General features: G+C 63.6%; 1 protein-coding gene across 2 annotated transcripts in view; it reads left to right on the forward strand.

Moving 5' to 3' along the window:
• The window catches only part of MAD1L1 (mitotic arrest deficient 1 like 1), a 247,067-nt gene that overhangs the window by 50,562 nt on the left and 169,590 nt on the right, over positions 1 to 26,915 (forward strand). For both annotated transcript variants that reach the window (XM_070780322.1, XM_019987512.2), the window contains exon 10: positions 2,155 to 2,241. In XM_070780322.1, coding sequence (XP_070636423.1) covers positions 2,155 to 2,241 — 87 coding nt within the window. The remainder of the gene's footprint in view (positions 1 to 2,154; positions 2,242 to 26,915) is intronic.

The raw sequence follows: 26,915 nt of genomic DNA on the forward strand, positions 1-26,915 counted from the left end.
TTCTCTTCTGTAAATAAGTATGTTTCTGTCATTTTTTATAGTGTTTCAAAGGTTTATGTATTTTTATTTTTCGGTTGCACTGGGTCTTTGTTGCTGTGCGTGGGCTTTATCCAGTTGCTGTGAGTGGGGGTGCTCTCTGGGTGTGGTGCCGAGCTTCTCGCTGTTGGTCGAGGTAGTGGGCTTCTCTCTCTGTGAAGCACAGGCTCCAGGCGCGTGGGCTCACGGGCTTCAGAGCGCTGGCTCAGTAGTTGTGGCACCAGCCCAGTTGCTCCGTGGCAGGGGATCCTCTGGGACCAGGGATCAGACTGGTGTCCCTTGCACTTCAAAGCACACTCTTAAATCACTGGACCACCAGGGAATCCTCTATCCTTTTATTTAGATTCCACATATAGTGATAATCGTATAGTATTCATCTTTCTGTGTCTCATTTGCTTCAGTTAGCATAATAATCTCTGCTGCTGCTGCTGCTAAGTTGCTTCAGTCGTGTCTGACTCTGTGCGACCCCATAGACGGCAGCCCACCAGGCTCCCCCGTCCCTGGGATTCTCCAGGCAAGAACACTGGAGTGGGTTGCCATTTCCTTCTCTAATACATGAAAGCAAAAAGTGAAAGTGAAGTCGCTCAGTCGTGTCTGACTCTTAGTGACCCCATGGACTGCAGCCCACCAGGCTCCTCCATCCATGGGATTTTCCAGGCAAGAGTACTGGAGTGGGGTGCCATTTCAACCCAGGAATCTTCCCTATCCAGGGATCGAACCTGTGTCCTTGCATTGCAGGTGGATTCTTTACCTCTGAGCCACGAGGGAAGCCTTTCATGCTCGTTTATGGCTGAATAATATTCCTTTGTGTATATACGCACCACATCTTCTTTATCCGTTCGTCTGCTGATGGACATGTAGACCGTCTCCATGTCTTGGCTGTTGTGAATATGCTACAGTGACCCACTGGGGTGTATGTAACTTTTCAAATTAAGAGTTTTCTCTAATCCGACTCCCAGGAGTAGGATTTCAGAATCATATGGCAGCTCTATTTTAGTTTTTTGAGAAACCTCCCACTGTTGTCCACAGTGCTGCGCGAGTTCACATTCTCACCAGCAGTGTGGAGGGTTCCCTTCTCTCCACACCCTCTCCAGCATGTGTTATCTGTAGACTTTTTGATAGCAATGGCACCCCACTCCAATACTCTTGCCTGGAAAATCCCATGGACGGAGGAGCCTGGTGGGCTGCCGTCTCTGGGGTCGCACAGAGTCGGACACGACTGAGCGACTTCACTTTCACTTTTCACTTTCATGTATTAGAGAAGGAAATGGCAACCCACTCCAGTGTTCTTGCCTGGAGAATCCCAGGGACGGGGGAGCCTGGTGGGCTGCCGTCTGTGGGGTCGCACAGAGTCGGACATGACTGAAGCGACGCAGCAGCAGCAGCAGCAGACTTTGATAATGGCCGTTGTTGCCGGCGTGAGGTGGGCCCGAGCACGGTTTGGATTTGCGTCTCTCTGAGGATTAGTGGTGTTGAGCGCCCTTCCTGTGCCTGCTGGGCGTGTGAATGGCGAAGGCGCTTCTGTGCACGCTCTCCTGAGCCGGGTGCTGAGCTGGAGGACAGGGCTCAGGTTGAGGCTCCGTGCTGGGAGAGCGGGCGACCTTGGAGCCCACCATCACGGACTTTTAGTCTCAGTTTCCCCGTCTGTGAAATGGAGACGGTGAGCAGCGCGTCTGCCGTGACCATTGGCCTGATCGTCCCCCTGGAGGCGTTTCGACACGGGAGGCACCGTGCCCGTGGCGCCTGCTGTTCCCCCGCTGCCGTCCGCGCGCGTGGTGTCTGAGAGGAGGGAGGAGGCTAGCGTGCCCAGGCACCCTGTCTGCGGGCCGCTGGCAGGCGCGCTTCCTCCTCACTTCACGTCCTCTGCGTGGCAGTGATGCGACGTACCGACTCGGTTTTCACAGGCGTGGGCTGGCACGAGTGACGTCCCCAGTGCCACGTGGCCGGCGGCTGGCTGTGCTGTGAGCCCACACACGCTGTCCGGGGGCCTCACAGGCCCTGACTCGCCCGGCTCTGAGGTCCGCCAGCAGCTTGCCTGGCTTTGGGCCGGCCCCTAGGGTCAGAGCCCCGTCCCCTGCGGGCACATCCCGCTGACCTCATGTGTTCTTGTCCCCCCAGGACGCCAGAGGACCTGTCTAGGTTCATTGTGGAGCTGCAGCAGCGCGAGCTGGCCCTGAAGGACAAGAACAGTGCCATCACCAGCAGGTAGGCCTGGCGGCCGCGCTTATCCAACAACCAACTTGCTTTGGAGAGGCCTTGCGGGTGAGCGTGCCCCTGGCTTCGCAGAGCGGGGCAGGCACTGCAGATGTGCGGTGTCCCTCGTCCTGCCCCGCCGCACTGAGGCCCCACCCTGCGCCTGGGGGTCCAGGGCCGGGGCCTCTCCCGCGCCCAGCCTGCGGTGTGTCCTGTGCCCGCTCTCACTCAGACGCCTGCTGGTGTCCCGGGCCAGTTCCACTCTGCCGTGACTCCCGGGCCAGCCGGGCCCCAGGCGTGAGGCTCAGTCCTACAAGGTGCGCCTGCGCGTCCATCTGGCCGGGAGTGCAGGGTCCTCCCTGCCTCTGATCAGGTGCTGGAGTGATGGCTGGAACTCAGGAAAGCGCTCTGTCTTGGATCACGGGTTTGTTGTGAAGCGTGCAGCTCGGATCAGCTGGACGGGAAGAGACGCCCCAGGCTTGTGTGGGGCGGGGGCAGGGCTGCCCTGTCCGCTCCGGGCGTGCTGCCCTTCCAGCGCCGCCTCGTGTCCACCGCCTCGGAGGCCCCTTTTCAGGGTTTCTGTGAGTTTCCTGCTTGGTTAAGTCTCAGCCGTTGGTGACTTCCTGGGTCTCCAGCCCACTCCCCTCCCTGGAGGCGGCGGGGAGGGGGCAGGTTGAACTTCCCGCCTCTCTTCCCAGCGTTGGTTCCTCTGGCACCCTCCACCCCCCCAGCCCCACGCTGCCCAGGGGTCTGGCCGAAGGGACACTCACATCATTCACTGTTGAGGAAATTCCAGGGCTTTGTAGAGCTCTGTGCCGGGAAAGGGGAGCCCGCCCACGTGCCGGCCTGCTCCTCCTGAACCACGCGTGGGCCTGTCCACTGCTGTCCGCCTCCCTCCTCTGGGGCCCAGGCAGGCTTCTCTCATGTATGCAGGGTGGCTGCCTACATCCTGGGTGTCGAGTCAGAGGCAGGAGGAGAGGCCTCTCCTTTTTGGAACAAGGAAACCTTTCCTAGGACCCCCACTGCTGGCAGACTCCCCCCAGTCATGCTCCCTGCCCCAGACCAGGTGCCCACGGAGGATGGGGTCAAACTAGGCGGTTCCCGCTTAGAGTCACTTGAAGGTGGACCGTCGTGTGAGGTCAGCCCCTCCGGTGAGGAAGGCTCGGGGCGGCTGAAAGGATGGTGACCAAGAGGGACCTTGGACGCTCACCCTCGCCCTGACGGGCTGGTGGGAAGGGGTCTGTGAGGTCAGCCTGTGGGCCATGGTCACCCCCCGCAGCCTCACCCCCTGTGCAGACTGTGTGTTAATAGTTTATTAATAACCAAAGGAAGGCTTTCTTATTTTGGGGGCTGATGTCACTTTGAAAATTGCTTTTAGAAGCATCTGGTTGTGTTGGACATAATCACATCAATTTAGTTTAAAAACCTCAAATGATAAAGATTGCCTTTTGCTTTCAAAGTTGCTGTCAGATGAAACGGGCGTTAAAAGTGACTCGAAATTAAAGCTTTAACATTTTTCCACGCAATCCTCTTTATTTTACTTTGAATTTGAAACAGAATGAACTATTACAGGAAAGGAAACTTGTCTGCATCTTTCTCCCGCCAAACTGTGAGGTGCTTTCCGAAGTTCCCTGCTTGAGCAGCAGCAGGAAAGTCCGCCTCTCAGAGCTGTGAGTGTGGCTCAGGAAGGTCAGCCTCTCGGAGCTGCGAGTGTGGCTCAGGAAGGTCAGCCTCTCAGGGCTGCGAGTGTGGCTCAGGAAGGTCAGCCTCTCAGAGCTGCGAGTGTGGCTCAGGAAGGTCAGCCTCTCAGGGCTGCGAGTGTGGCTCAGGAAGGTCAGCCTCTCAGAGCTGCGAGTGTGGCTCAGGAAGGTCAGCCTCTCGGAGCTGCGAGTCAGGAAGGTCAGCCTCTCAGGGCTGCGAGTGTGGCTCAGGAAGGTCAGCCTCTCAGGGCTGTGAGCGTGGCTCTGGCTGTGGTCCTCGGCGGTGAGTCAGGCGTCCCAGCTCTTCTGTGGGCTGGGTTTAGAAATGGCCTCGCACTGCAGGGAGTGGTCCAGCACGGAGGGGAGGTGGTCTGGGGGACTGGGGGCCCCTCATCCGCCTCTCAGGACCCTTGGGTTCCCTCTGAGATCCAGTGCAGCTGCCCCGGGAGCAAGGGCGTCTCAGGCCTCCTGAGGAAGAGCTTCACCTCTTCGGCAGGGTGGCCAACCTGCCTGACGGGTCCCGGCAGGGGAGGGGAGAGGACGTGCGACGCCTCGGGCCACAGGCCTGGGATGGGTCGTTGGCCAGGGCCGGGGTGCTCTCGGTCCTGTCCTCACGCCACTGACGGCCACGCGGACGAGCGGTCTTGGCTGTGCGCCCGTCTCAGGAGCGCGTCTTGTGTACAGGCGCTGAGCACCGTCCCCTTCCTCCCAGGGAGGCCCCCCTCATCCGGCGACAGAAAGCATGGCAGGAGCCAGGGGTCTTCTGAGGGCCTCAGGCCCTGGGAGCAGGTGAGGTTCCCACCCCGCCTGTTGGTGGTGGAGTCACATGCAGGCCCCTGTAGGGAGATGCCAGGCTGGGGTCCTCTGCCCTCGGGGCCCTGGCCAAGCAGGACAGAGGGCCGTGGGCAGTGCCGTGCTCACAGCTGGCAAACCGACGTTGCCGTGCTGGGTGTGTTCCGTGCGGAGGCCAGGAGACCTCGTGAGGGGCTGATGTCACTCCCTCAAGACTTTGCAGGCAGCTGGGCAGAATCCAGGCTAGACCAGGAGAGGCGCCTTGGCAGGAGAGCGGAAGCTGGGCTCTGCCCAGCCCCAGGCAGGCGCGGTTCTGGCTGGAGGCTTTCGGGGCTCTTTAGAGGATGAGGCGAGATGGCGGGGGGAGCCTCGTCATCAGCCGCGCTCAGGAAACAGGTGGTGTGCGGGTGGTGCTGGGAAGTCCTCTGTGGCCTTGAGTCCAGCCGACGTCTTGGCGGGCGACCTTGGCGACAGCTGCTGTTGGTGGGTCTTTCTGTGAGCAGGGTGCCCTGGCCCGGTGGGCTGGTCCCTGCTTTCTGCACCGTGGTCCTCCTGGGACAGACAGCTCCAGAGGCGCTGTGGGTCGCTGGTTAGAGCGGCCTGTCGGTGCCTGCCTTAGGACTGGAGTTTAATCACAGCCCAGGGAACCTTGCCTTCTACTCGTGGCTGCCCAGCGTTCGTCTTGTTCCTCGTGGCTGGTCTTGGGCCCCGTGGGGGTGTGCTGAGGGTGAAGGCTGTCCCTGTGCACGTGTGGTGGTGCTGAGAGTATTTCCGGTGCTGGGCTGCGTGCTGACTGCCTCGCGCATGGTGTCTCCCCTGAGCCAAGCACGATGGTGCTGTCTCTGTCCCCCAGCAGAGCGCTGAGCCCCGTGTCAGACAGCTAGGAAGCCGTGGAGGCAGGATTTGAATCCTGGTCTGCGCATCCTGGGAGCTCCATGGCGTCGTTTGAGGCTGGAGCCGGGTCCTGGAGAGGTGCTCCGTGTGGCCACAGAGCGCCCTTTGCCACGCGTTGCTCTGCGCAGTGGGGCCGTGCGTCGTGGGCCTGCAGGTGTGACGTGTCGGGCCAGGCCCTCGGTGCGGATCCGGGGGACCTGCTGTGGGAGCGGGTGAGGGGAAGCCGAGCAGCCTCGGGGCTCTGCCTGCCACGCGCTGTGCATGCCTGCCGAGCCCAGCTCTCTGGGGCGCTTCACACCCGTCGCACGTGCCAGCTCTGGGCTGCTCTGACGACTGCAGTTTATTCTGAAGATCGGTCTTCCTGCTCTGGGCTGTACGTGTCTCAGAAGAGCCCTTGGCTTCAACCTGTTAGTGTTTGAGGAGCCCGGCAGCGCCAGGGGCTTCCCAGGTGGCGCTTGTGGTAAAGACCCCGTTTACCGACGCAGGAGTCGAAGCAGACGCAGATGCAGTCCCTGGGTAGGAGGATCCCCTGGAGGAGGGCATGGCGCCCTACTCCAGCGTTCTTGCCTCGAAATCTTACTGACGGAGGAGCCTGGCGGGCTGCAGTCCAGGGGGTCACAGAGTCGGACACGACAGAAGCAACTCAGCCTGCAGCACCCGGAGTCCTGGGGAAAGTGTGGCTCCAGGGCAGCGCGGGGCGGCCAGTGGCGTTTCCCAGCGGCAGATTAGGAGTGAGCAGGTCTGTCTCGTGTGTGTGTGTGTGTGTGTGTGTGTGTGTGTGTGGCGGGGTCAGGGAGGGGGCGGGCAGAGGCACACCTGAAAGACGGGGGTGCTGTGTTTGCTGTGGACCCACTGTGACAGGTGAGACAGAAAGACAGGGTGAGGTTTTTGGTAAGAGCTTGTGGATGGTGCTCTTGCTTCTCATGTCGCCGGAGAACTTAGGAGAAGAACAGGTGAAGGCAGTGGGAGCTGGAAATGCAGCTTTGGACACTGAGGTCTGTTAGAAAAGCGTGTGAAGCGTGGAGAGGCGGTTGGCACACGGGCTGTAGCCAGGGTAGCGTCTAGACCGGGGCGCCCTTCCAGGTGGGTGAGGATGCGGCTCCACCTCAGCCTGCAGCTGACCAGGCGGGTGGGGACTCCAGAGAACTGCTCTGCGGTCCTCCTCGCCCCGGACACGGGCGTCTGTGGGGCAGGCGGACGCGAGCCGGCTCCGTCCCCCCGGCGGCCTCGCATGGATGCGCCCCCGCCCCCGCCCCCAGGTGTTCCGGAGCCACCCCCTCCCTGCGGGGCTCGTGCCTGCACGGTTCCTGCTGCCTCTGCCTGAAGTGGCACTGTGCCCGCCGGCCCTCACCACGCTCCCCGCGTACTGTGTCCCCGCTGCCAGCTGCGCTCCCTGGGCCCGGAGGGCCGCCTGCCGAGCTCTGGTTGAGCAAGGGAATGGATGAGTGGTTCGGCTGAGCGCACGGGGATGTGCCAGGCGGACAGAGTGAGGCCTGCGGCGTGGGAGCCTGTGCTCTGCCCATCCTGGGGTGCCAGGCCAGATGTCAGGCTGGCAGGAGCCCAGGTCAGGCAGGCTCTGCACGGGTCAGCTGGCCCCTGACCATGCCGTCCTGCCGGGCAGCCAGGGTGCCGAGGGGCCAGGCTTCGCTTTGTCCCTCTGTGCTCTGCCGTTGTGCGTGGTGCCCCAGCCCCGTGGACTGGCCTCGACTCGCTGATCTCCCTTGACTGGGGATGGGGCGCTGTGGTGCTGCTGCAGGCCCTGGACAGCCCGCCTCAGCTTCCTGCCGGGATGGCTTGTGCGCCCTCTGGGCCCCCTCCCGACCCTCTGTCCCCACTGGAGGGGGCAGGGCGGGCACGGGAGCCCCAGGCTGTTGTGGGGGGTGTGCCCCCATCCCACGCGGGAGCCTCTGGAGGATGCGTTGGCCCTCCCCACCAGCTGTCCTGCTCGTCCTGGCCATCACCGTCTCTGCAGTGGTGGCCTCGGGGTTCTCAGTGATGGAGACAGAGGCTCGCCTGTTTGCTCAGCTCTTGGTGCCACGCGTCCTAATGGCCTTTGGCAGGAGGTGTGGAACCAGAGGCGTCTGACAGCTGGTCTCCACGCATTCTTCCTGGTGGTCGTGCGCGTGTGGGCTCCATGGCCCTGTGAGGCACTGGCCGTGGGCTCGATGGCGGCAGAGCAGGAGGCTCTTGCTCAGGCCGCGCGCCCTCGGCTGGTCGCTCATGGGGCCCCGGGGCCCAGGGGCGCTTGAAGACACAGGCAGCCATCCTCCTGTAGCTGCCCTGGCTTCGTGCCATCTCGGGTGATGTTTTCCGGGTTTTTGTTGTTTTCCGCAATTCTGGCTGGATCTAACAAGGTGAGAGTTACTCTCTCTAAGAACCGTTTCCTGGCCTAGTTGGTAACCAGGAGGTGACAAACAGATCTCTCCTGGCCCTCTGCTCGTCCCCTCGTCCCTTTATTCCTCAGACCTCTCTCCTTGCTTGGGACTCAGGGCAGGAAGAGTCTCCGCGCCGCTGTGCAGTGGGGGGCACGGGCCTCGGTCAGGCTGAGGGTCTGCGCCCGCCTGCAGTGCCGTGTTTGGACGTGAGGTGGTGCCTGCAGCCCTCCGAGCCACTTGGTCTGACTCTCCTCAGAACCTCCTCTGTGGCCTCCCCGGAGGGAGGGCTATTCCAGGCTATAAATTCTGCGGCCAATTAGAGAGGATGGGCGCGCGCGGGAGGGCGGTGCCTGGAGGCTTCTCGGGTGAGGGCCCTTTGCAGATGCTTCCCCGGGGACAGTGTCCGTGTCCTCTCCTTGAGTGGTGGATTCCGGGCCACCAGCTGCTTCCCCATCAGAGTGGGCGAGGCCGTTGGGGTGGGGCGTGGAGGCGAGGCCCCGCGCCGTTCCCCTTAGGGTGGGCATGGACCTCCAGTGCTGATGGCTGTTCCGGCTTGGCCCTGAGCCTCAGGAGCTGCTCTCACTTTCTAGACTGTGGCCGCCTGGCTTCTGTCCCTGAGACCAAGCCCTATCACCCTGAGGGAGAACCCAGTCCATCCGGGGTCCTGGTGGTGCCAGGCCCGCAAAGGACCCCCCTGGCAGTGCTGGTGGTTTTGCCCAGGCTCGTGTGAGGGCAAGGCAGGGGCTGTGTGTGGAAGCCCGTGGCTGCAGTTGGCACTTGGGTGGCGCGATCCCCGAGGCTCCCCTGGCGCTGGAGGTGGCGGCTCCTCCACTCCCTGGTCTCTGCGGGGTCAGCGCTGGGCGCCCAGCTCTTCTCCAGATCAGTGAGAGCAAAGACTGCGCGTGGGGCCCACAGGCTCTGGCTCGGCAGGTCTGCAGGGCCGGCCGGCTCCGTGTTCCCTGCAGGCGCCTGTGGAGCCGGAGCTGCTGGTCCAGGGACCACGCTCGGAGCAGCAGCAGCTCGTCCTCCCCGCGTTCCTCTCCTCAGCACGGAGAGAGGCCTGCTCACTGCTTTCCCGTCATCGTCTTCCGAGAAGTCCGCTAAAGCCCCGTGAGCTCCCTGGACTGAGGGAGGCTCTGTTCTGTTAGGGGTTGTCAGCCTCTTGCTTTTGGGTCGCTCACTTCCTGTGGACACACACAGGGATGCTACCCCCCTGGGGCTGTGGCCCACGGAGGCCCTGGCATCGCTGGGTGAGGCCTATGGCCAACCCCCAGGCCCTCTGCTCCATGCATGGACCTGAAGGCTCTGGGCCTCGGGTGGGCCTGTGGCGAGTCTGTGCTCAGCGTGGCCGGTAGTCAGATGCCCTGCCTCTGACCCTGGAGGGGGCCCTGTGCTCACGTCCCAAGGGTGACCCTGTCCTCATGGGCTCTCTGGCCCTGCTCGGGGTGGAGGACGCGGCTCTCACTGGGGCATCCCTCCCTGCCGTCCGCCCGGCGGGCAGAGTGGACGCTATGGGGCAGAGTGTGCAGTCTGAGCTTGCACCGGCAGAGATGCTCGGTTTGGTCCAGTGGCTTTGGACGAGGGAGAGGGCAGAGCAGGGGGCCGGGAGGCAGTGATGGTGGCCTGAGGGCAGGACCTGCTGGCAGAGGCGCTCCTGGGACGCAGCTGCGGGCCCCCCTCCCCGCCCGCCCTCCTCCCCCAGGCCGCCCCCCAGCCGAGCAGAGGCTGGGGCTCCTCGTCCTTGCTTCAGCCAGCTTGTGTTGTCTTCTCAGCAAGATGAGATGCGTTAATATTTCACACCCAGACTGTTTTCTTGCATGTTTTGCATTTCCATATTTAAAATGCCATTTACATATTCATGGGCCTTTTAAATAAGTTTTTATTGTTAAGAGATGTGGAAGTGGATAAAATGTGAAACTCCCCCTTTTATTCAAGCACTGGAAAAAATGTTCATCCCCGAAACGACATCCGTTTGAGTGGTGAGTTTTGTGGCGGTGGCTGTGGGAGGATTGCCGCGGGGGCAGCGTGTGCCCGGACGCGCCTCCCCATCCCTCGAAGGCGGACGCTGCGCCCGGGGGCCCACCTGAACGCTGATGGCCGCACCGGCTTCTCTCTGGGGGCAGGATGCTTGGTGTGGACTTGGCCAGGCCTCTCCCTGCGGTGTCCGAGGTGGGCTCTGGTGGACGGATCCGGGCTGTTCCTGAGCGTGCAACGGACCCTCCCCTGCCGCCGCCCCCTGCCCGCCGTCAGAAGTGCTTGCCCCTGGCTGCAGTGTGGCCGTGCCTTTGAGGCAGCTGGGTGTGGGGAGAGAGCCCAGCCCCGGTGAGGGTGTGGCCGTGCTCTGCTGCCCCCGGGGGCGGCGCGGGGCAGGGAGGGCTAGGCTGTGCCGGGGCCTCTGTCTGCGCAGGGAGAGGCCCCTGCCTTCCTCCGTGCTGGGTCATTACCAGGTCACTGAGGACGTGTGAGGGGCTGGCCTGCAGCCGGCTGGACGGTCTTCCCGTTTCTTCACGTCGGGCCACTAGTGAGGTTGGGCGCGCCTTTGCTTCTGATGTTGGGGTGGCGGGGAGCCAGCTGGAGACCCCAAGCACTGACCGGGACGGGGAGCCCTCCAAGGGCACTGAAGGGGCCGGGGGGGTCTGATCTTCAGCCAGGCATGGCTCCGGGGAGTGGCCAGGTGCTTCGGGGCTGTAGCCGTGTGGCCCAGGCATGGCTCCGGGGAGTGGCCAGGTGCTTCGGGGCTGTAGCCGTGTGGCCCAGGCATGGCTCCGGGGAGTGGCCAGGTGCTTCGGGGCTGTAGCCGTGTGGCCCAGGCATGGCTCCGGGGAGTGGCCAGGTGCTTCGGGGCTGTAGCCGTGTGGCCCAGGCATGGCTCCGGGGAGTGGCCAGGTGCTTCGGGGCTGTAGCCGTGTGGCCCAGGCATGGCTCCGGGGAGTGGCCAGGTGCTTCGGGGCTGTAGCCGTGTGGCCCAGGCGTGGCTCCGGGGAGTGGCCAGGTGCTTCGGGGCTGTAGCCGTGTGGCCCAGGCGTGGCTCCGGGGAGTGGCCAGGTGCTTCGGGGCTGTAGCCGTGTGGCCCAGGCATGGCTCCGGGGAGTGGCCAGGTGCTTCGGGGCTGTAGCCGTGTGGCCCAGGCATGGCTCCGGGGAGTGGCCAGGTGCTTCGGGGCTGTAGCCGTGTGGCCCAGGCATGGCTCCGGGGAGTGGCCAGGTGCTTCGGGGCTGTAGCCGTGTGGCCCAGGCATGGCTCCGGGGAGTGGCCAGGTGCTTCGGGGCTGTAGCCGTGTGGCCCAGGCATGGCTCCGGGGAGTGGCCAGGTGCTTCGGGGCTGTAGCCGTGTGGCCCAGGCATGGCTCCGGGGAGTGGCCAGGTGCTTCGGGGCTGTAGCCGTGTGGCCCAGGCATGGCTCCGGGGAGTGGCCAGGTGCTTCGGGGCTGTAGCCGTGTGGCCCAGGCATGGCTCCGGGGAGTGGCCAGGTGCTTCGGGGCTGTAGCCGTGTGGCCCAGGCATGGCTCCGGGGAGTGGCCAGGTGCTTCGGGGCTGTAGCCGTGTGGCCCAGGCATGGCTCCGGGGAGTGGCCAGGTGCTTCGGGGCTGTAGCCGTGTGGCCCAGGCATGGCTCCGGGGAGTGGCCAGGTGCTTCGGGGCTGTAGCCGTGTGGCCCAGGCATGGCTCCGGGGAGTGGCCAGGTGCTTCGGGGCTGTAGCCGTGTGGCCCAGGCGTGGCTCCGGGGAGTGGCCAGGTGCTTCGGGGCTGTAGCCGTGTGGCCCAGGCGTGGCTCCGGGGAGTGGCCAGGTGCTTCGGGGCTGTAGCCGTGTGGCCCAGGCATGGCTCCGGGGAGTGGCCAGGTGCTTCGGGGCTGTAGCCGTGTGGCCCAGGCATGGCTCCGGGGAGTGGCCAGGTGCTTCGGGGCTGTAGCCGTGTGGCCCAGGCATGGCTCCGGGGAGTGGCCAGGTGCTTCGGGGCTGTAGCCGTGTGGCCCAGGCATGGCTCCGGGGAGTGGCCAGGTGCTTCGGGGCTGTAGCCGTGTGGCCCAGGCGTGGCTCCGGGGAGTGGCCAGGTGCTTCGGGGCTGTAGCCGTGTGGCCCAGGCGTGGCTCCGGGGAGTGGCCAGGTGCTTCGGGGCTGTAGCCGTGTGGCCCAGGCATGGCTCCGGGGAGTGGCCAGGTGCTTCGGGGCTGTAGCCGTGTGGCCCAGGCATGGCTCCGGGGAGTGGCCAGGTGCTTCGGGGCTGTAGCCGTGTGGCCCAGGCATGGCTCCGGGGAGTGGCCAGGTGCTTCGGGGCTGTAGCCGTGTGGCCCAGGCATGGCTCCGGGGAGTGGCCAGGTGCTTCGGGGCTGTAGCCGTGTGGCCCAGGCATGGCTCCGGGGAGTGGCCAGGTGCTTCGGGGCTGTAGCCGTGTGGCCCAGGCATGGCTCCGGGGAGTGGCCAGGTGCTTCGGGGCTGTAGCCGTGTGGCCCAGGCATGGCTCCGGGGAGTGGCCAGGTGCTTCGGGGCTGTAGCCGTGTGGCCCAGGCATGGCTCCGGGGAGTGGCCAGGTGCTTCGGGGCTGTAGCCGTGTGGCCCAGGCATGGCTCCGGGGAGTGGCCAGGTGCTTCGGGGCTGTAGCCGTGTGGCCCAGGCATGGCTCCGGGGAGTGGCCAGGTGCTTCGGGGCTGTAGCCGTGTGGCCCAGGCATGGCTCCGGGGAGTGGCCAGGTGCTTCGGGGCTGTAGCCGTGTGGCCCAGGCATGGCTCCGGGGAGTGGCCAGGTGCTTCGGGGCTGTAGCCGTGTGGCCCAGGCATGGCTCCGGGGAGTGGCCAGGTGCTTCGGGGCTGTAGCCGTGTGGCCCAGGCATGGCTCCGGGGAGTGGCCAGGTGCTTCGGGGCTGTAGCCGTGTGGCCCAGGCATGGCTCCGGGGAGTGGCCAGGTGCTTCGGGGCTGTAGCCGTGTGGCCCAGGCGTGGCTCCGGGGAGTGGCCAGGTGCTTCGGGGCTGTAGCCGTGTGGCCCAGGCGTGGCTCCGGGGAGTGGCCAGGTGCTTCGGGGCTGTAGCCGTGTGGCCCAGGCGTGGCTCCGGGGAGTGGCCAGGTGCTTCGGGGCTGTAGCCGTGTGGCCCAGGCATGGCTCCGGGGAGTGGCCAGGTGCTTCGGGGCTGTAGCCGTGTGGCCCAGGCGTGGCTCCGGGGAGTGGCCAGGTGCTTCGGGGCTGTAGCCGTGTGGCCCAGGCGTGGCTCCGGGGAGTGGCCAGGTGCTTCGGGGCTGTAGCCGTGTGGCCCAGGCGTGGCTCCGGGGAGTGGCCAGGTGCTTCGGGGCTGTAGCCGTGTGGCCCAGGCATGGCTCCGGGGAGTGGCCAGGTGCTTCGGGGCTGTAGCCGTGTGGCCCAGGCATGGCTCCGGGGAGTGGCCAGGTGCTTCGGGGCTGTAGCCGTGTGGCCCAGGCATGGCTCCGGGGAGTGGCCAGGTGCTTCGGGGCTGTAGCCGTGTGGCCCAGGCATGGCTCCGGGGAGTGGCCAGGTGCTTCGGGGCTGTAGCCGTGTGGCCCAGGCATGGCTCCGGGGAGTGGCCAGGTGCTTCGGGGCTGTAGCCGTGTGGCCCAGGCATGGCTCCGGGGAGTGGCCAGGTGCTTCGGGGCTGTAGCCGTGTGGCCCAGGCATGGCTCCGGGGAGTGGCCAGGTGCTTCGGGGCTGTAGCCGTGTGGCCCAGGCATGGCTCCGGGGAGTGGCCAGGTGCTTCGGGGCTGTAGCCGTGTGGCCCAGGCATGGCTCCGGGGAGTGGCCAGGTGCTTCGGGGCTGTAGCCGTGTGGCCCAGGCATGGCTCCGGGGAGTGGCCAGGTGCTTCGGGGCTGTAGCCGTGTGGCCCAGGCATGGCTCCGGGGAGTGGCCAGGTGCTTCGGGGCTGTAGCCGTGTGGCCCAGGCATGGCTCCGGGGAGTGGCCAGGTGCTTCGGGGCTGTAGCCGTGTGGCCCAGGCATGGCTCCGGGGAGTGGCCAGGTGCTTCGGGGCTGTAGCCGTGTGGCCCAGGCATGGCTCCGGGGAGTGGCCAGGTGCTTCGGGGCTGTAGCCGTGTGGCCCAGGCATGGCTCCGGGGAGTGGCCAGGTGCTTCGGGGCTGTAGCCGTGTGGCCCAGGCATGGCTCCGGGGAGTGGCCAGGTGCTTCGGGGCTGTAGCCGTGTGGCCCAGGCATGGCTCCGGGGAGTGGCCAGGTGCTTCGGGGCTGTAGCCGTGTGGCCCAGGCATGGCTCCGGGGAGTGGCCAGGTGCTTCGGGGCTGTAGCCGTGTGGCCCAGGCATGGCTCCGGGGAGTGGCCAGGTGCTTCGGGGCTGTAGCCGTGTGGCCCAGGCATGGCTCCGGGGAGTGGCCAGGTGCTTCGGGGCTGTAGCCGTGTGGCCCAGGCATGGCTCCGGGGAGTGGCCAGGTGCTTCGGGGCTGTAGCCGTGTGGCCCAGGCATGGCTCCGGGGAGTGGCCAGGTGCTTCGGGGCTGTAGCCGTGTGGCCCAGGCATGGCTCCGGGGAGTGGCCAGGTGCTTCGGGGCTGTAGCCGTGTGGCCCAGGCGTGGCTCCGGGGAGTGGCCAGGTGCTTCGGGGCTGTAGCCGTGTGGCCCAGGCGTGGCTCCGGGGAGTGGCCAGGTGCTTCGGGGCTGTAGCCGTGTGGCCCAGGCGTGGCTCCGGGGAGTGGCCAGGTGCTTCGGGGCTGTAGCCGTGTGGCCCAGGCGTGGCTCCGGGGAGTGGCCAGGTGCTTCGGGGCTGTAGCCGTGTGGCCCAGGCGTGGCTCCGGGGAGTGGCCAGGTGCTTCGGGGCTGTAGCCGTGTGGCCCAGGCGTGGCTCCGGGGAGTGGCCAGGTGCTTCGGGGCTGTAGCCGTGTGGCCCAGGCGTGGCTCCGGGGAGTGGCCAGGTGCTTCGGGGCTGTAGCCGTGTGGCCCAGGCATGGCTCCGGGGAGTGGCCAGGTGCTTCGGGGCTGTAGCCGTGTGGCCCAGGCATGGCTCCGGGGAGTGGCCAGGTGCTTCGGGGCTGTAGCCGTGTGGCCCAGGCATGGCTCCGGGGAGTGGCCAGGTGCTTCGGGGCTGTAGCCGTGTGGCCCAGGCATGGCTCCGGGGAGTGGCCAGGTGCTTCGGGGCTGTAGCCGTGTGGCCCAGGCATGGCTCCGGGGAGTGGCCAGGTGCTTCGGGGCTGTAGCCGTGTGGCCCAGGCATGGCTCCGGGGAGTGGCCAGGTGCTTCGGGGCTGTAGCCGTGTGGCCCAGGCATGGCTCCGGGGAGTGGCCAGGTGCTTCGGGGCTGTAGCCGTGTGGCCCAGGCATGGCTCCGGGGAGTGGCCAGGTGCTTCGGGGCTGTAGCCGTGTGGCCCAGGCATGGCTCCGGGGAGTGGCCAGGTGCTTCGGGGCTGTAGCCGTGTGGCCCAGGCATGGCTCCGGGGAGTGGCCAGGTGCTTCGGGGCTGTAGCCGTGTGGCCCAGGCATGGCTCCGGGGAGTGGCCAGGTGCTTCGGGGCTGTAGCCGTGTGGCCCAGGCATGGCTCCGGGGAGTGGCCAGGTGCTTCGGGGCTGTAGCCGTGTGGCCCAGGCATGGCTCCGGGGAGTGGCCAGGTGCTTCGGGGCTGTAGCCGTGTGGCCCAGGCATGGCTCCGGGGAGTGGCCAGGTGCTTCGGGGCTGTAGCCGTGTGGCCCAGGCATGGCTCCGGGGAGTGGCCAGGTGCTTCGGGGCTGTAGCCGTGTGGCCCAGGCATGGCTCCGGGGAGTGGCCAGGTGCTTCGGGGCTGTAGCCGTGTGGCCCAGGCATGGCTCCGGGGAGTGGCCAGGTGCTTCGGGGCTGTAGCCGTGTGGCCCAGGCATGGCTCCGGGGAGTGGCCAGGTGCTTCGGGGCTGTAGCCGTGTGGCCCAGGCATGGCTCCGGGGAGTGGCCAGGTGCTTCGGGGCTGTAGCCGTGTGGCCCAGGCATGGCTCCGGGGAGTGGCCAGGTGCTTCGGGGCTGTAGCCGTGTGGCCCAGGCATGGCTCCGGGGAGTGGCCAGGTGCTTCGGGGCTGTAGCCGTGTGGCCCAGGCATGGCTCCGGGGAGTGGCCAGGTGCTTCGGGGCTGTAGCCGTGTGGCCCAGGCATGGCTCCGGGGAGTGGCCAGGTGCTTCGGGGCTGTAGCCGTGTGGCCCAGGCATGGCTCCGGGGAGTGGCCAGGTGCTTCGGGGCTGTAGCCGTGTGGCCCAGGCATGGCTCCGGGGAGTGGCCAGGTGCTTCGGGGCTGTAGCCGTGTGGCCCAGGCATGGCTCCGGGGAGTGGCCAGGTGCTTCGGGGCTGTAGCCGTGTGGCCCAGGCGTGGCTCCGGGGAGTGGCCAGGTGCTTCGGGGCTGTAGCCGTGTGGCCCAGGCGTGGCTCCGGGGAGTGGCCAGGTGCTTCGGGGCTGTAGCCGTGTGGCCCAGGCGTGGCTCCGGGGAGTGGCCAGGTGCTTCGGGGCTGTAGCCGTGTGGCCCAGGCGTGGCTCCGGGGAGTGGCCAGGTGCTTCGGGGCTGTAGCCGTGTGGCCCAGGCGTGGCTCCGGGGAGTGGCCAGGTGCTTCGGGGCTGTAGCCGTGTGGCCCAGGCGTGGCTCCGGGGAGTGGCCAGGTGCTTCGGGGCTGTAGCCGTGTGGCCCAGGCGTGGCTCCGGGGAGTGGCCAGGTGCTTCGGGGCTGTAGCCGTGTGGCCCAGGCGTGGCTCCGGGGAGTGGCCAGGTGCTTCGGGGCTGTAGCCGTGTGGCCCAGGCGTGGCTCCGGGGAGTGGCCAGGTGCTTCGGGGCTGTAGCCGTGTGGCCCAGGCGTGGCTCCGGGGAGTGGCCAGGTGCTTCGGGGCTGTAGCCGTGTGGCCCAGGCATGGCTCCGGGGAGTGGCCAGGTGCTTCGGGGCTGTAGCCGTGTGGCTTGGTGTGTGTAGAGGAGCCTCGCGAGGGCTCTTCAGAGTCTGAATAATGGAGCAGCAGCCCAGACAGTCCTCGGAGACCCCGGGAGACTGAGGCTTGTTTAGACCCAGACTGCAGAGCTCCTGACCTTCACCTGAAATTGTGTCATCTCAGTGGTGATGCATCTTCTAAGTGGTAAACAAAGTCAGAGTCACACGTTACGGTCTGTTTTATCTCTGTGAACTTCTGGCCACGAGGTCGTGGCCTCAAGGCCGCCTTCCCGCATCAGACCCGCGGCATCGCCCACTCTCTTGGCTTTCTTGGAGACAGACTGAGTGACGGTCACTTGGTGAGGGCTCTGATGGGAGCTCTCGTGTGAGCTGAGGTGCCGTTGGCTTTCGTCAGCATGGCCAAGTGGACGCCTGGCCTCTGGAGACCAGGGTGTCAGAGGCGCGGCTCCCCAGCTGCGGGTATCGCCTCTCTCCACGTGGAGACCTCACGCGACGTGGACTGGGGCGTCCCCGGCTGGACTTCTTGTGGCTGCTGGGGCTCGCGGGACGTGGCCTGTGCCACCGCCCAGCCTCCGGAACTGTTTGAATGATAGCTTCTTCCAGTGCGCATGCTCTTTGCCCCACACTGGTGCTCGCTCAGGGCTCCGGCCGTCGCCAAGGCAGGTTCCTCCAGAGACCAGAGGCAGGCCTGGCCGGAGGGCCAGGTTGCACTTCCAGGCCAGGTTACCTGACTCTGTGGGCCAAGGGAAATTGGCCCCATTGGCTGAAGGCAGAGGGGACCCTGGGCACACCTCCCTTGGACTGCAGGCCTGGGACGCGGAGGAGGGAACGCTGTCCTGCGTGCAGCCCTGGCGGAGGGCAGCAGGGCTGTGAGCGCAGAAAAGTGAGGTGACAGTCCTCAGCCAGGCTCAGCCAGTGGGTGGATGGCCCAGGGATCCCTAATCTGCTTTGTGACAATTCTGTTAGAGGACAGACCTGGGCTCAGAGCCCTCCAGTGAGGAAATACCACCCGGCAAGCCGCTGCGGTTGAAGAGGCACCCGGGTCACTTCCACCCTGGGGAAGCAGGCAGAATCTTCTTTGCTGGCTCACTCCGCAGGTGCGTTAGAATCTCGGTTTCCACAGACGCTTGGATGAAAGCAGAAGTGAGTAATCCTTGAATGTTGTTTGCTGTTCGATGAGGAGATGGTGAAGAGATCCTGTGGCTGGTCCCTGACTCTTGGTGCCTCGGAACTTCCGCTTCCATGTGTCACTGGAAGGGATTTGGGGAGGCCAGCCGGGGCGAGCAGAGATTGCTTGTGGCAGGGGCCTGTGCAGACGGCCACCCCCTCGATCGGCCGTCTGTGGAGGCTGAAAGTGGGGTCCTCGGGCCCGAGGCTCGGGTTTTCTGTGCCCCTTGACTTCCATGCAGGAGAGGTCACAGTGTCTTTCTGACGCTGCTCTCAAGTTTCCTGACACTTTGTGTGCACTTTGGGAGCCCTGAGCCTGAGGACTTCCTGCTCAGCCGCCCCGCTGGCACTGGCTCGTTTGAAAGAACAAGCCCAGGAGAGCACACGTGGGTTCTCGCTTCTCTCCGGCTCACCGGGCAGTCTTGGGCACTCTCTAGCCTCTCTCGGCAAACCTTTGCAGGCTGGGCTTCTGGCTCTCAGCGGCCATGGGACCCCCTCCTCTCTCCCGGGGGAGCTGGGGCAGAGGTGGGGTGGAGCGTGGGGAGGGGGCTGCTCTCTGAGGACGGGGGCATTTTCCCCAGTTGTGGTGTTTCCCGGAAGGGGCTGTTCCTGTCTCAGAGCATAGCCAGTTTTGCCGTGTGGCAGGGTGGCAGGGTGGCAGGGGTCTCAGGTCCTCAGCAGCGGAGCTGGTTTTCCTTCCAGCTGTTCTTTTTTTTTTTTAACTTTACAATATTGTATTGGTTTTGCCATATAGCAACATGAATCCTCCACGGGTGTACACGTGTTCCCCATCCTGAACCCCCCTCCCACCTCCCCTTCCAGCTGTTCTTGTTCCCGATGGTCAGTGTGGGAGGCCGCCTGGCTCCAGGTTGCTTCCAACCTGATTCCTGGTTACGTTAAGAACTGGGGCTCTTGGAGCACAGGGGGCCACCGTGTGCCTGGAGAGCATACGACTCGGGGGTCCAGGCATAGCGCTTAATGAGCGAGGACAGGGCCTCCCCAGAGCTCGTACAGCTGTGGGCTCACTCAGTGGTGATGGCTGCTGTCTAAGCGGGCAGAGTTTTATTTATCCTGTGGTGGATAGAGAGGCTGATTTCTTGTCAGATATTTCCATCTTTCATCCAAGTAAGAAACTAGAGGCTTTCTTGCCAAGATTTAGGAACAAGTCAAGGATGTCCAATTTAACTTCATACTGGAAATCCTAGTTAATGCAGTAAGACCAGAAATAGGAAATAAAATGTGCACAGTGGGAAGAAGGATGAAATAAAACTGTTTGCAGATGATATGATTGTTTATATAGAAATCCCAGAGACTCAAGCAAAAAGCTCTTAGAACTAACAAGTGATTATAGCAGGGTTGCAGGCCATAGGTTAATATTATTTAAGTCAATGAACATTTAGTTTGAAATTTAAAACATTATGTCACTTACATTAGCACCAAAACAGACAGATTCTAAGGTAAAAACAAAACAAAATTTTTGTGCAAGGTCTAACGAGGAAAATTATAGACATCTGATGAGAGACGTTAAAGATCTGAAGCACAGACGTTCCATGTTCATGGATAGGAAGACTCAGTCCTGTCATCTTGTCAGTTCTTTTCAGCATGATATGCGTATTGAATACAGTCCTAATCAGAACGTGGGCAAACTGATTCTAAAGTTTGTGTGAAGACCAAGAGCCCGGGAAGAGCCAGTACAGCATCGAAGGAGAACAAGGTTGAAGGACTAGCCTCCAAGACCCCCAGGCCTCCCAGGCCTCCCAGACCCCCCAGGCCTCTCAGGCCTTCCAGACCCCTCAGACCCCCCAGGCCTCCCTGACCTCCCAGACCTCCCAGACCCCCCAGACATCCCAGGCCTCCCAGACCCCCCAGACCTCCCAGACCCCCCCAGACCCCCCAGGCCTCCCAGACCTCCCAGACCCCCCAGGCCTCTCAGGCCTTCCAGACCCCTCAGACCCCCCAGGCCTCCCAGACCTCCCAGACCCCCCAGACATCCCAGGCCTCCCAGACCCCCCAGACCTCCCAGACCCCCCCAGACCCCCCAGATCCCCCAGGTCTCCCAGACCTCCCAGACCCCCCAGGCCTCCCAGACCCCCCAGACCTCCCAGACCCCCCCAGACCTCCCAGGCCTCCCAGGCCTCCCAGACCCCCCAGGCCTCTCAGGCCTTCCAGACCCCTCAGACCCCCCAGGCCTCCCTGACCTCCCAGACCTCCCAGGCCTCCCTGGCCTCCCAGACCTTCCAGACCGCAGAAAGCGGGGCAGTGCAGTGCCGTGGGGGGAGCAGCCAGCCAGCTGTGGGGCAGAGCGAGGCCCCAGGAGCACCCTGGGAGAGGTGGTGTGCTTTGGTGAGAGAGCAAAGGCAGTCATGTCAGCAAAGGTGCTGGGGTCACTGCACGTCCACAGGCTGAGCAGGCACGTGGATCCAGATGCAGACCTCTCTCTCTCACACAGATGAGCTCAAAACGCACTACAGACCTAAGTGTAACACGCAGAACCACGACTGTCCTGCAAGGTGGAGGACTGGGTGCGGCTGACTCTCAGTTGAGCAGTGACTTTCCAAAAGCAGCGTCAGAGCCACAGTCTGTGAAAGAAAAAGTTGGTGAGCAGGACCTCGTTAAAACCATAAACTTCAGCTCCATGAAAGATGCTGTTCAGAGAATGAAAGGACAAACCACAGAGTGGGAGAAGCACAGCTGACTCTTGAACAGTGCAGGCGTGAACCCTGTGTAATCCGTGGTCTGCGTCCTCGGCTTCCACCAGCCACAGCCTGTGCAGTACTGTGGTGTGTACTGCTGAGAACACCCGTGTGCAAGTGGAGCTGTGCAGTTCAGACCTGCGTTGTTCCAGGATCACCTGCATCTGCAAAACCTGTGTGTGGTAAAGGACTGGCATCCACAATGTAAAAAGAACTCTTAAAGCCCAAAGTAAAAGCCACCCAGTTAAAACATGACCAAAAGATCTGAACAGACACCTCACCAGAGAACATGCTGCTGCTGCTGCTAAGTCACTTCAGTCGTGTCCGACTCTGATCGACCCCATAGACGGCAGCCCACCAGGCCCTGCCGTCCCTGGGATTCTCCAGTCAAGAACACTGGAGTGGGCTGCCATTTCCTCCTCCAATGCATGAACGTGAAAAGTGAAAGTGAAGTCGCTCAGTTGTGTCTGACTCTTCGTGACCCCCTGGACTGCAGCCTACCAGTCTCCTCCGTGCATGGGGTTCTCCAGGCAAGAGTACTGGAGTGGGTTGCCATCGCCTTCTACGCACCAGAGAAGATAAACAGAGGCAAACAAGCATATGAGAGGCTCCCACATTGGGTCATCAGGGAAAGACTAAAACGACAGTGAGATACCAGCACACCGCTGTTAGGGTGGGCAAAGCTGGGCGCGAGCAACACCCAGCACTCCTGGGGGTGCGGAGCGACAGAGCCTCATCGCCGCCGGGGCGAGTGTGGCGCAGTCGCTCTGGAAGGCAGCGTGGGATTTCTTACAGAAGCAAACATGCTCCCCTGCAATCCAGGACTCAGGGTCCTCGATATTTACCTGAGAGGTGTGAAAACTCAGGTCTGCATAGAAACCTGCACACAGGTGTTTCTGTCAGCTTTGTTGATAAATGCCGCAACGGAGATGCAACCAAGATGTCCTTCGGTAAATGAACGGGTGACCTGATACATCCAAAGAGGGGAAAGAAGGGAGCTATCAGGTCATGAAAAGACGCGGAGGAGCCGTAAATGCACGTTGTTAAGTGGGAGAAGGCAACGTGGAGAGGCACATAGTGCCCGGTTCCAAGTGTACGGCAGTCTGGGGACCGCAGGGGCGCGGTGGTTACCGGGGCTCGGGGGACGGAGGGGTGGAGAAGTTTTTGGTGGAGTGAAACTCCTCTGCATGACCCAGGAACGGGGGCTGCATAACACCGTGTGTTTCTCTGAGCCTGTTGAATGTACAGCCCGGCAGATGCACCCTGATGTGACGCGTAGTAATGTGTCCGTTCACTGTGTGGCCAGCACGCTGCCCTGAGGTGCGGTGCTAGGGGAGAGTGGGTGGGAGGCTGTAAAGCGAAAACTGCTTTAAAAATAATGTCTTCATTTACAACAAACCAAGACAGATGGGCCTAGAGAAGGAGCATCCTGGCAGTCGGGGTCTCGAGGCAAGTGCGGATAGTTTATCCTGCTGGCCCGGCGGCCTGGGGGCGTGGGAGAGGCTCCACTGACCGGGAGGCGTGGGCTCCGGCCGGCCTGGCGCCATGGGCAGCCGCTCCCAGTGGGGCGGCAGGTGCGGGTGGCGAGGCTCCTCAGCCTGTGCCGGCGGGGGTGTCGGACCCAGGTGGCTGCCAGCTACTGTCTATGGACGCAGACCCGCTGGGCCAGGACGCAGGGCTGGGCGCGGCTGTCACGCTGTGCTGTGCTTCTGGCCTGGTGTGCCGCCACCACTGGGACCCGGGGTGGGGGGCTGTGCTGAGGCAGGGAGGCGGAGGGGCTGGGGTCACGGTAGAGAGAGGCCGGGACGAGGGGTGGCGGGGTACACAGACCAAAGCCCAGGGTTCCGCCGGTGCCAGCAGGGTGTGCCAGGCCCCCTTTGTGAGTGTGAGCCGGGAGACCCCAGCAGGGCTGCCCATGCCAAGCAGGGCCCCCTGGAACCGGGCTCAGCAGGGAGGGAGAAACGGAACTTTGAATTTCAAATCGGGTTAAATTCCTTCCATTTAAAATCTTGACTGTTCCTTCTCTGTTCCTGTCGGAGAGCCAAGGATGTTTAGCATTCTCTCATTTCTATGCTCTGCTAATTTTATTGTCTTTCCATATTTTCTTGCCATAAATGTAACAGATTTTATTATGTATAAACCATTTTTAATATAGCCTCTCATAAAGCCGGAGGAACGAGGGGGATTATGCCTTGGCAGCCCTCAGAGCGCACGCGTGTCCTTCCATTTTTAAGCCTCTGGGTCAGGCCTCCGTGGAGCCTTCCTGACATGCCCCTTGCCCGGCCTTCCAAGGGAGGGGGCGGAAGGACAGGTCCTTTCCTGGGTGCTGCCCACACCTGGAGACTCGCTGCTTCATTGCAGTTGCCCCCGGCTGGGCTTGGGTGTCTCAGCTCTGCTCGCGCGGTCGCCCGCCCTTCCCACATGAGGCTGGAAGGGGACTCTGGCTCGGAGCTGCCAGGGTTTCCAGCCGTCTCGGCCCAGGACTCGGGGTGCCCAGGAGGGTGTCCTGGGCCTCTGAGGGGGTGCCATCTAGGAAAGCTGCTCTGGAGGGGGCGTTTGGGAGCAATTTTGTGATCTGTTTAAATATCCATGACCTTTTGGGTAATGACTCCATAATGTGTCTTATCATTAATTGTAAAATACCTTCACAAATGCGTTTCCAGCAAGTTAACCCTGTCCTCCGAGATTGAGCTGTGTAGCTGTGTTTCAAACACGACTGGTCCTCGAGGCACCTGCAGCTCCTGAGGCCTCGGTCCTCCTGGGCCGCGTGCCGCGTGCCACCCTGGACTTGGCAGGCAGGAGGGGCACAGGAGGGGCACAAGGGGCAGCCAGGGCCTGTGCTGCCCAGGCGTGTGGAGTCCGTGAGTGCCACTGCGCCCTGGGAGGAGGTCGTGAGAGGGCTGGGCCCTCAGTGCTGGGAGCGAGCCGGCAGGACAAGACGCTGCACCTGCGTCTCCCATGGAGCCTCCTGACTCGCTGCTTGCCCGCTCCTCAGAGACGCTGCTGCGTGTGCTTGCTGGCGGGGGACCAGCTCCTCCTCCCCCGGACGTCCCGTCTGCACGTGGAGCTCACTTCTTCATTGTGGATGCCCTGGGGCAGGGTGCGGGCGTCTCAGCTCTGTCAGCTCCGTCGCCCTCTGTGATGGGCAGACTGCAGAGAGCATGCATGGCCCTCAGGAGGCTGCACGGTGGAGGGAGGTCACCACGAGGTGGAGGTGTCCTGGGCCCCGAGGCCTGCCCTTCTGTCAGAAGCCCTGGGCGCGGCCTCGTGGCGAAGGCGTCTCTCCTCTGTGCTGCTGGCCTGGGGACCCTGGGAGGTCGAGCCCAAGGCGCCGGTGTGCTGCGGGTCCCCTGTGCCCACCTCTCTGCTCCTCTGATGGTGGAGGCTGCAGACAGGACCCTGGGGAGGCTGCAGGCCCTGCAGGCTCTCGGGAACCGAGGAGCTCCGCTTGTGTCTCCCACTGTGAGCCGCTAGTCCCGTGGTCTGCTGTGCGGGCTTCTCTTGTCCCGGGGGAGCACGTCTGCCCATCTGTCCGTGTGCAGACGGCGCCTCTGGAGGTGTGGGGTGACTGCTTTTCTCCCTGGTGAGAAGAAACACCCGGGGTTTCCTGTAACTTGACCTTGAGAAACCAGATTTCCTTGGCATGCTTGTCAGCAGCGGGTCACGGTGGGGAGGGATGTTACCAGACAGGAGTGGGTCTCGACAGGCGCCTCCCGGAACCCCCTAGACGCGGCTCACTGTCCTACAGACTGAGCCCGGAGCCTTCCCGCCCCTGGGGACCACGCTGTAGACCCCGAGGGCAGAGCGCCCTGCTCCTGCCGGCCTCGCGTGCGTCCCCTTGCCCTCTCCACCTGGCTGGGCTGGGGTCGCTGTCAGCTCGCTGCTTCTGAAGGGGTCCTGCAGGCCTGCCCTGGAGCTGAGTTCCCGCTGGCTCTGGGCTAGAAAGATGGTCAGAGTGCTGCCTGCTCTGGGTCCCCACCGGCCCCGCGGGGCCTCTCCTGTCTGTCTCCTTGGCGCCGGCAGGGGCGGCCACTGTGGCCTTTGCTCTGCGGGGAGCGGGGGGGTCAGTTCCAGCAACGCTTTTCCCTCCCCTGCGACCCCAGACAGCCTTTGGAGCCACGAGAGGGGGTGGTGTGCCGCCCCCCGCTGGCAGCTGGGCTTTCCTCCTGCTTCCCGTGGACTTGTGTCCGTGGGGAGAGAAGTGGGGACGAGGGCAGACAGAGCAGCTGCCTCCTCCTGGGGCCACAGTGGACGGCCCTCACGCTCCCTGGCCAGCAGAGCGAGGTGGCCATCGGGCGCCTGTGGGCGAAGAGGGTGGTCTTGGAGGAGCGGCTGCCTGGGTTGCTCCCGGAGCTCCAGGGACGCAGGGGCTCCACGCCAGCAGGCAGCCCGGCCGGTGACCCAGGGTGTTCATTGGAGTGACTGCTGGGGCCCCTGTGGGCCATTGACCTGGGACGGCGGAGGCTGGGGCCAGGCCCTCGGCTTCACTGTAACGGAGGTTAATTGTGTCTGCTCCAGCAAGCCCCACGTCACACGCCACCTGAGAGGCCGCCTGCCTGCGCTAAGGACTCTTGATTAAACAGCTCCCGTCGGAGAGGTCATCCAGAGCTGCTTCTGACTGTCACCTCTCGAAACAGCTGCTCGAGTTTTGGCTTCAAGAGTCCTCCTGAGGAGCGACTGCTCTGTGAGAGCCCAGTGCCCAGGTCCTGGCTGGCGGCCTGCAGCCTTTCCCTCGTGCCCCGGCCCTGGGGGGCGGCATCACGTCCCGGACAGTAGCCTGGCCCCCGGGCCGCCCAGCTGTGGAGCCGCGGTGCCCAGGTGGAGCGGTGAGGGGAGATGCCGCAGGGGGTGCTGAGCCAGTGGGCGACACGTGCTGTTCAGCCCCAGAGAGCTGAAGCCGTCCGTCTGGGCCCAGAGAACTGTGGAGAATGTATGCAGAGCGGAGTCATTATCTGGCTTCAGGAAACCTAATTGATTTGGAAACAGTCTGGGGGATGCTTCAGCAGCGCCCGGAGCTCTCCGTGGAGAGGAGCCAGTTCTTTGGTCCAAACCAGATACTGAATTTATTGTGAATTGAAGTAGCCTCAGTACATTCTTATAGCTAATGAACATGATGAAAAGTACATTGTATTTGTTGGGTGCCCTCGTGTGTCAGGATCTTGACAGGCGTTGCTGTGGTGGCCCCAGCAGTGCCAGGAGCTGGACCCGTCCGTCCTCAGGCTTTGGGGAGGCCGAGAGCCAAGGCCGAGGCCAGTGCTGGGAGGTGCGGGACAGAGCCGAGGCCGTCTGTCCCCCCTGTCCGGCTGCCCCAGCCGACGCTCTCAGGGCGAGCGAGTCCTTGAGGGCGGTGGGGCTGGTGGGCACCCAGCACCCTTCAGTCTTCGCTGTCCCCACTGGGCAGTTTTCTGGGTCCAGCTCCGAGGGAATTCATCCCCGAGAGCCATGGTGACTGGTGGGTCGTCCAGGCGTCTCCCCGGAGTGCTGCGGGCTAGGCAGCCAGGCGCCTCTCCCAGCTGCCTGCATCCTCCTGAGTGGGCCCACTTCACCTGTGCACCCCCAACCCTGCCTCCCTGCTCCCGTCGCTGTTACGTGAGGGGCACGCCTGACTCTTGTGACCCCATGGGCTTTAGCCCCCCAGCTGCTTCGTCTGTGGGATTCTCCAGGCAATAATACTGATGTGGGTTGTCATTTCCTACTTCACAAATCATGCCCTCCTGTCGGGGAGACCCTGAAGCCGGGGTTCAGAGTCCTGGCCACGTGGCCTTTGGGCTGCTCTGTGAGGCCCACGGCGCTCCTCACGTGGACTGCTTTACTACAGAGCCTCTGTCTCGGTTCGCTTTTCATTCGAGAGGCTCTGTTAGGTGTACGGTAGCACCATTTATCATTGGAGAAGGAAATGGCAGCCCACTCCAGTGTTCTTGCCTGGAGAATCCCAGGGACGGGGGAGCCTGGTGGGCTGCCGTCTATGGGGTCGCACAGAGTCGGACACGACTGAAGCGACTTAGCAGCAGCAGCACCATTTATCAGCTGATTTGCCCGACCTTGTGGAGCTGGGGTTATTTATTTTGAGGTCTGTGGTTTCTAACGAAGCCCCCACAAGGCGGGCAGTGTGGTGGTTGCCCCGCCTGGCAGGGCACTCTGGCGTCTGCCTGGGGCTGACAGTGCCCTAAATGCTGCCACTTGGGCCGTCACCACCTCCTCGGTGACGTGACTCGCTGAAGCTGGGTT

The sequence above is a fragment of the Bos indicus genome, chromosome 25, assembly GCF_029378745.1.
Source record: "Bos indicus isolate NIAB-ARS_2022 breed Sahiwal x Tharparkar chromosome 25, NIAB-ARS_B.indTharparkar_mat_pri_1.0, whole genome shotgun sequence".
NCBI classification, from domain to species: Eukaryota; Metazoa; Chordata; class Mammalia; order Artiodactyla; family Bovidae; genus Bos; species Bos indicus.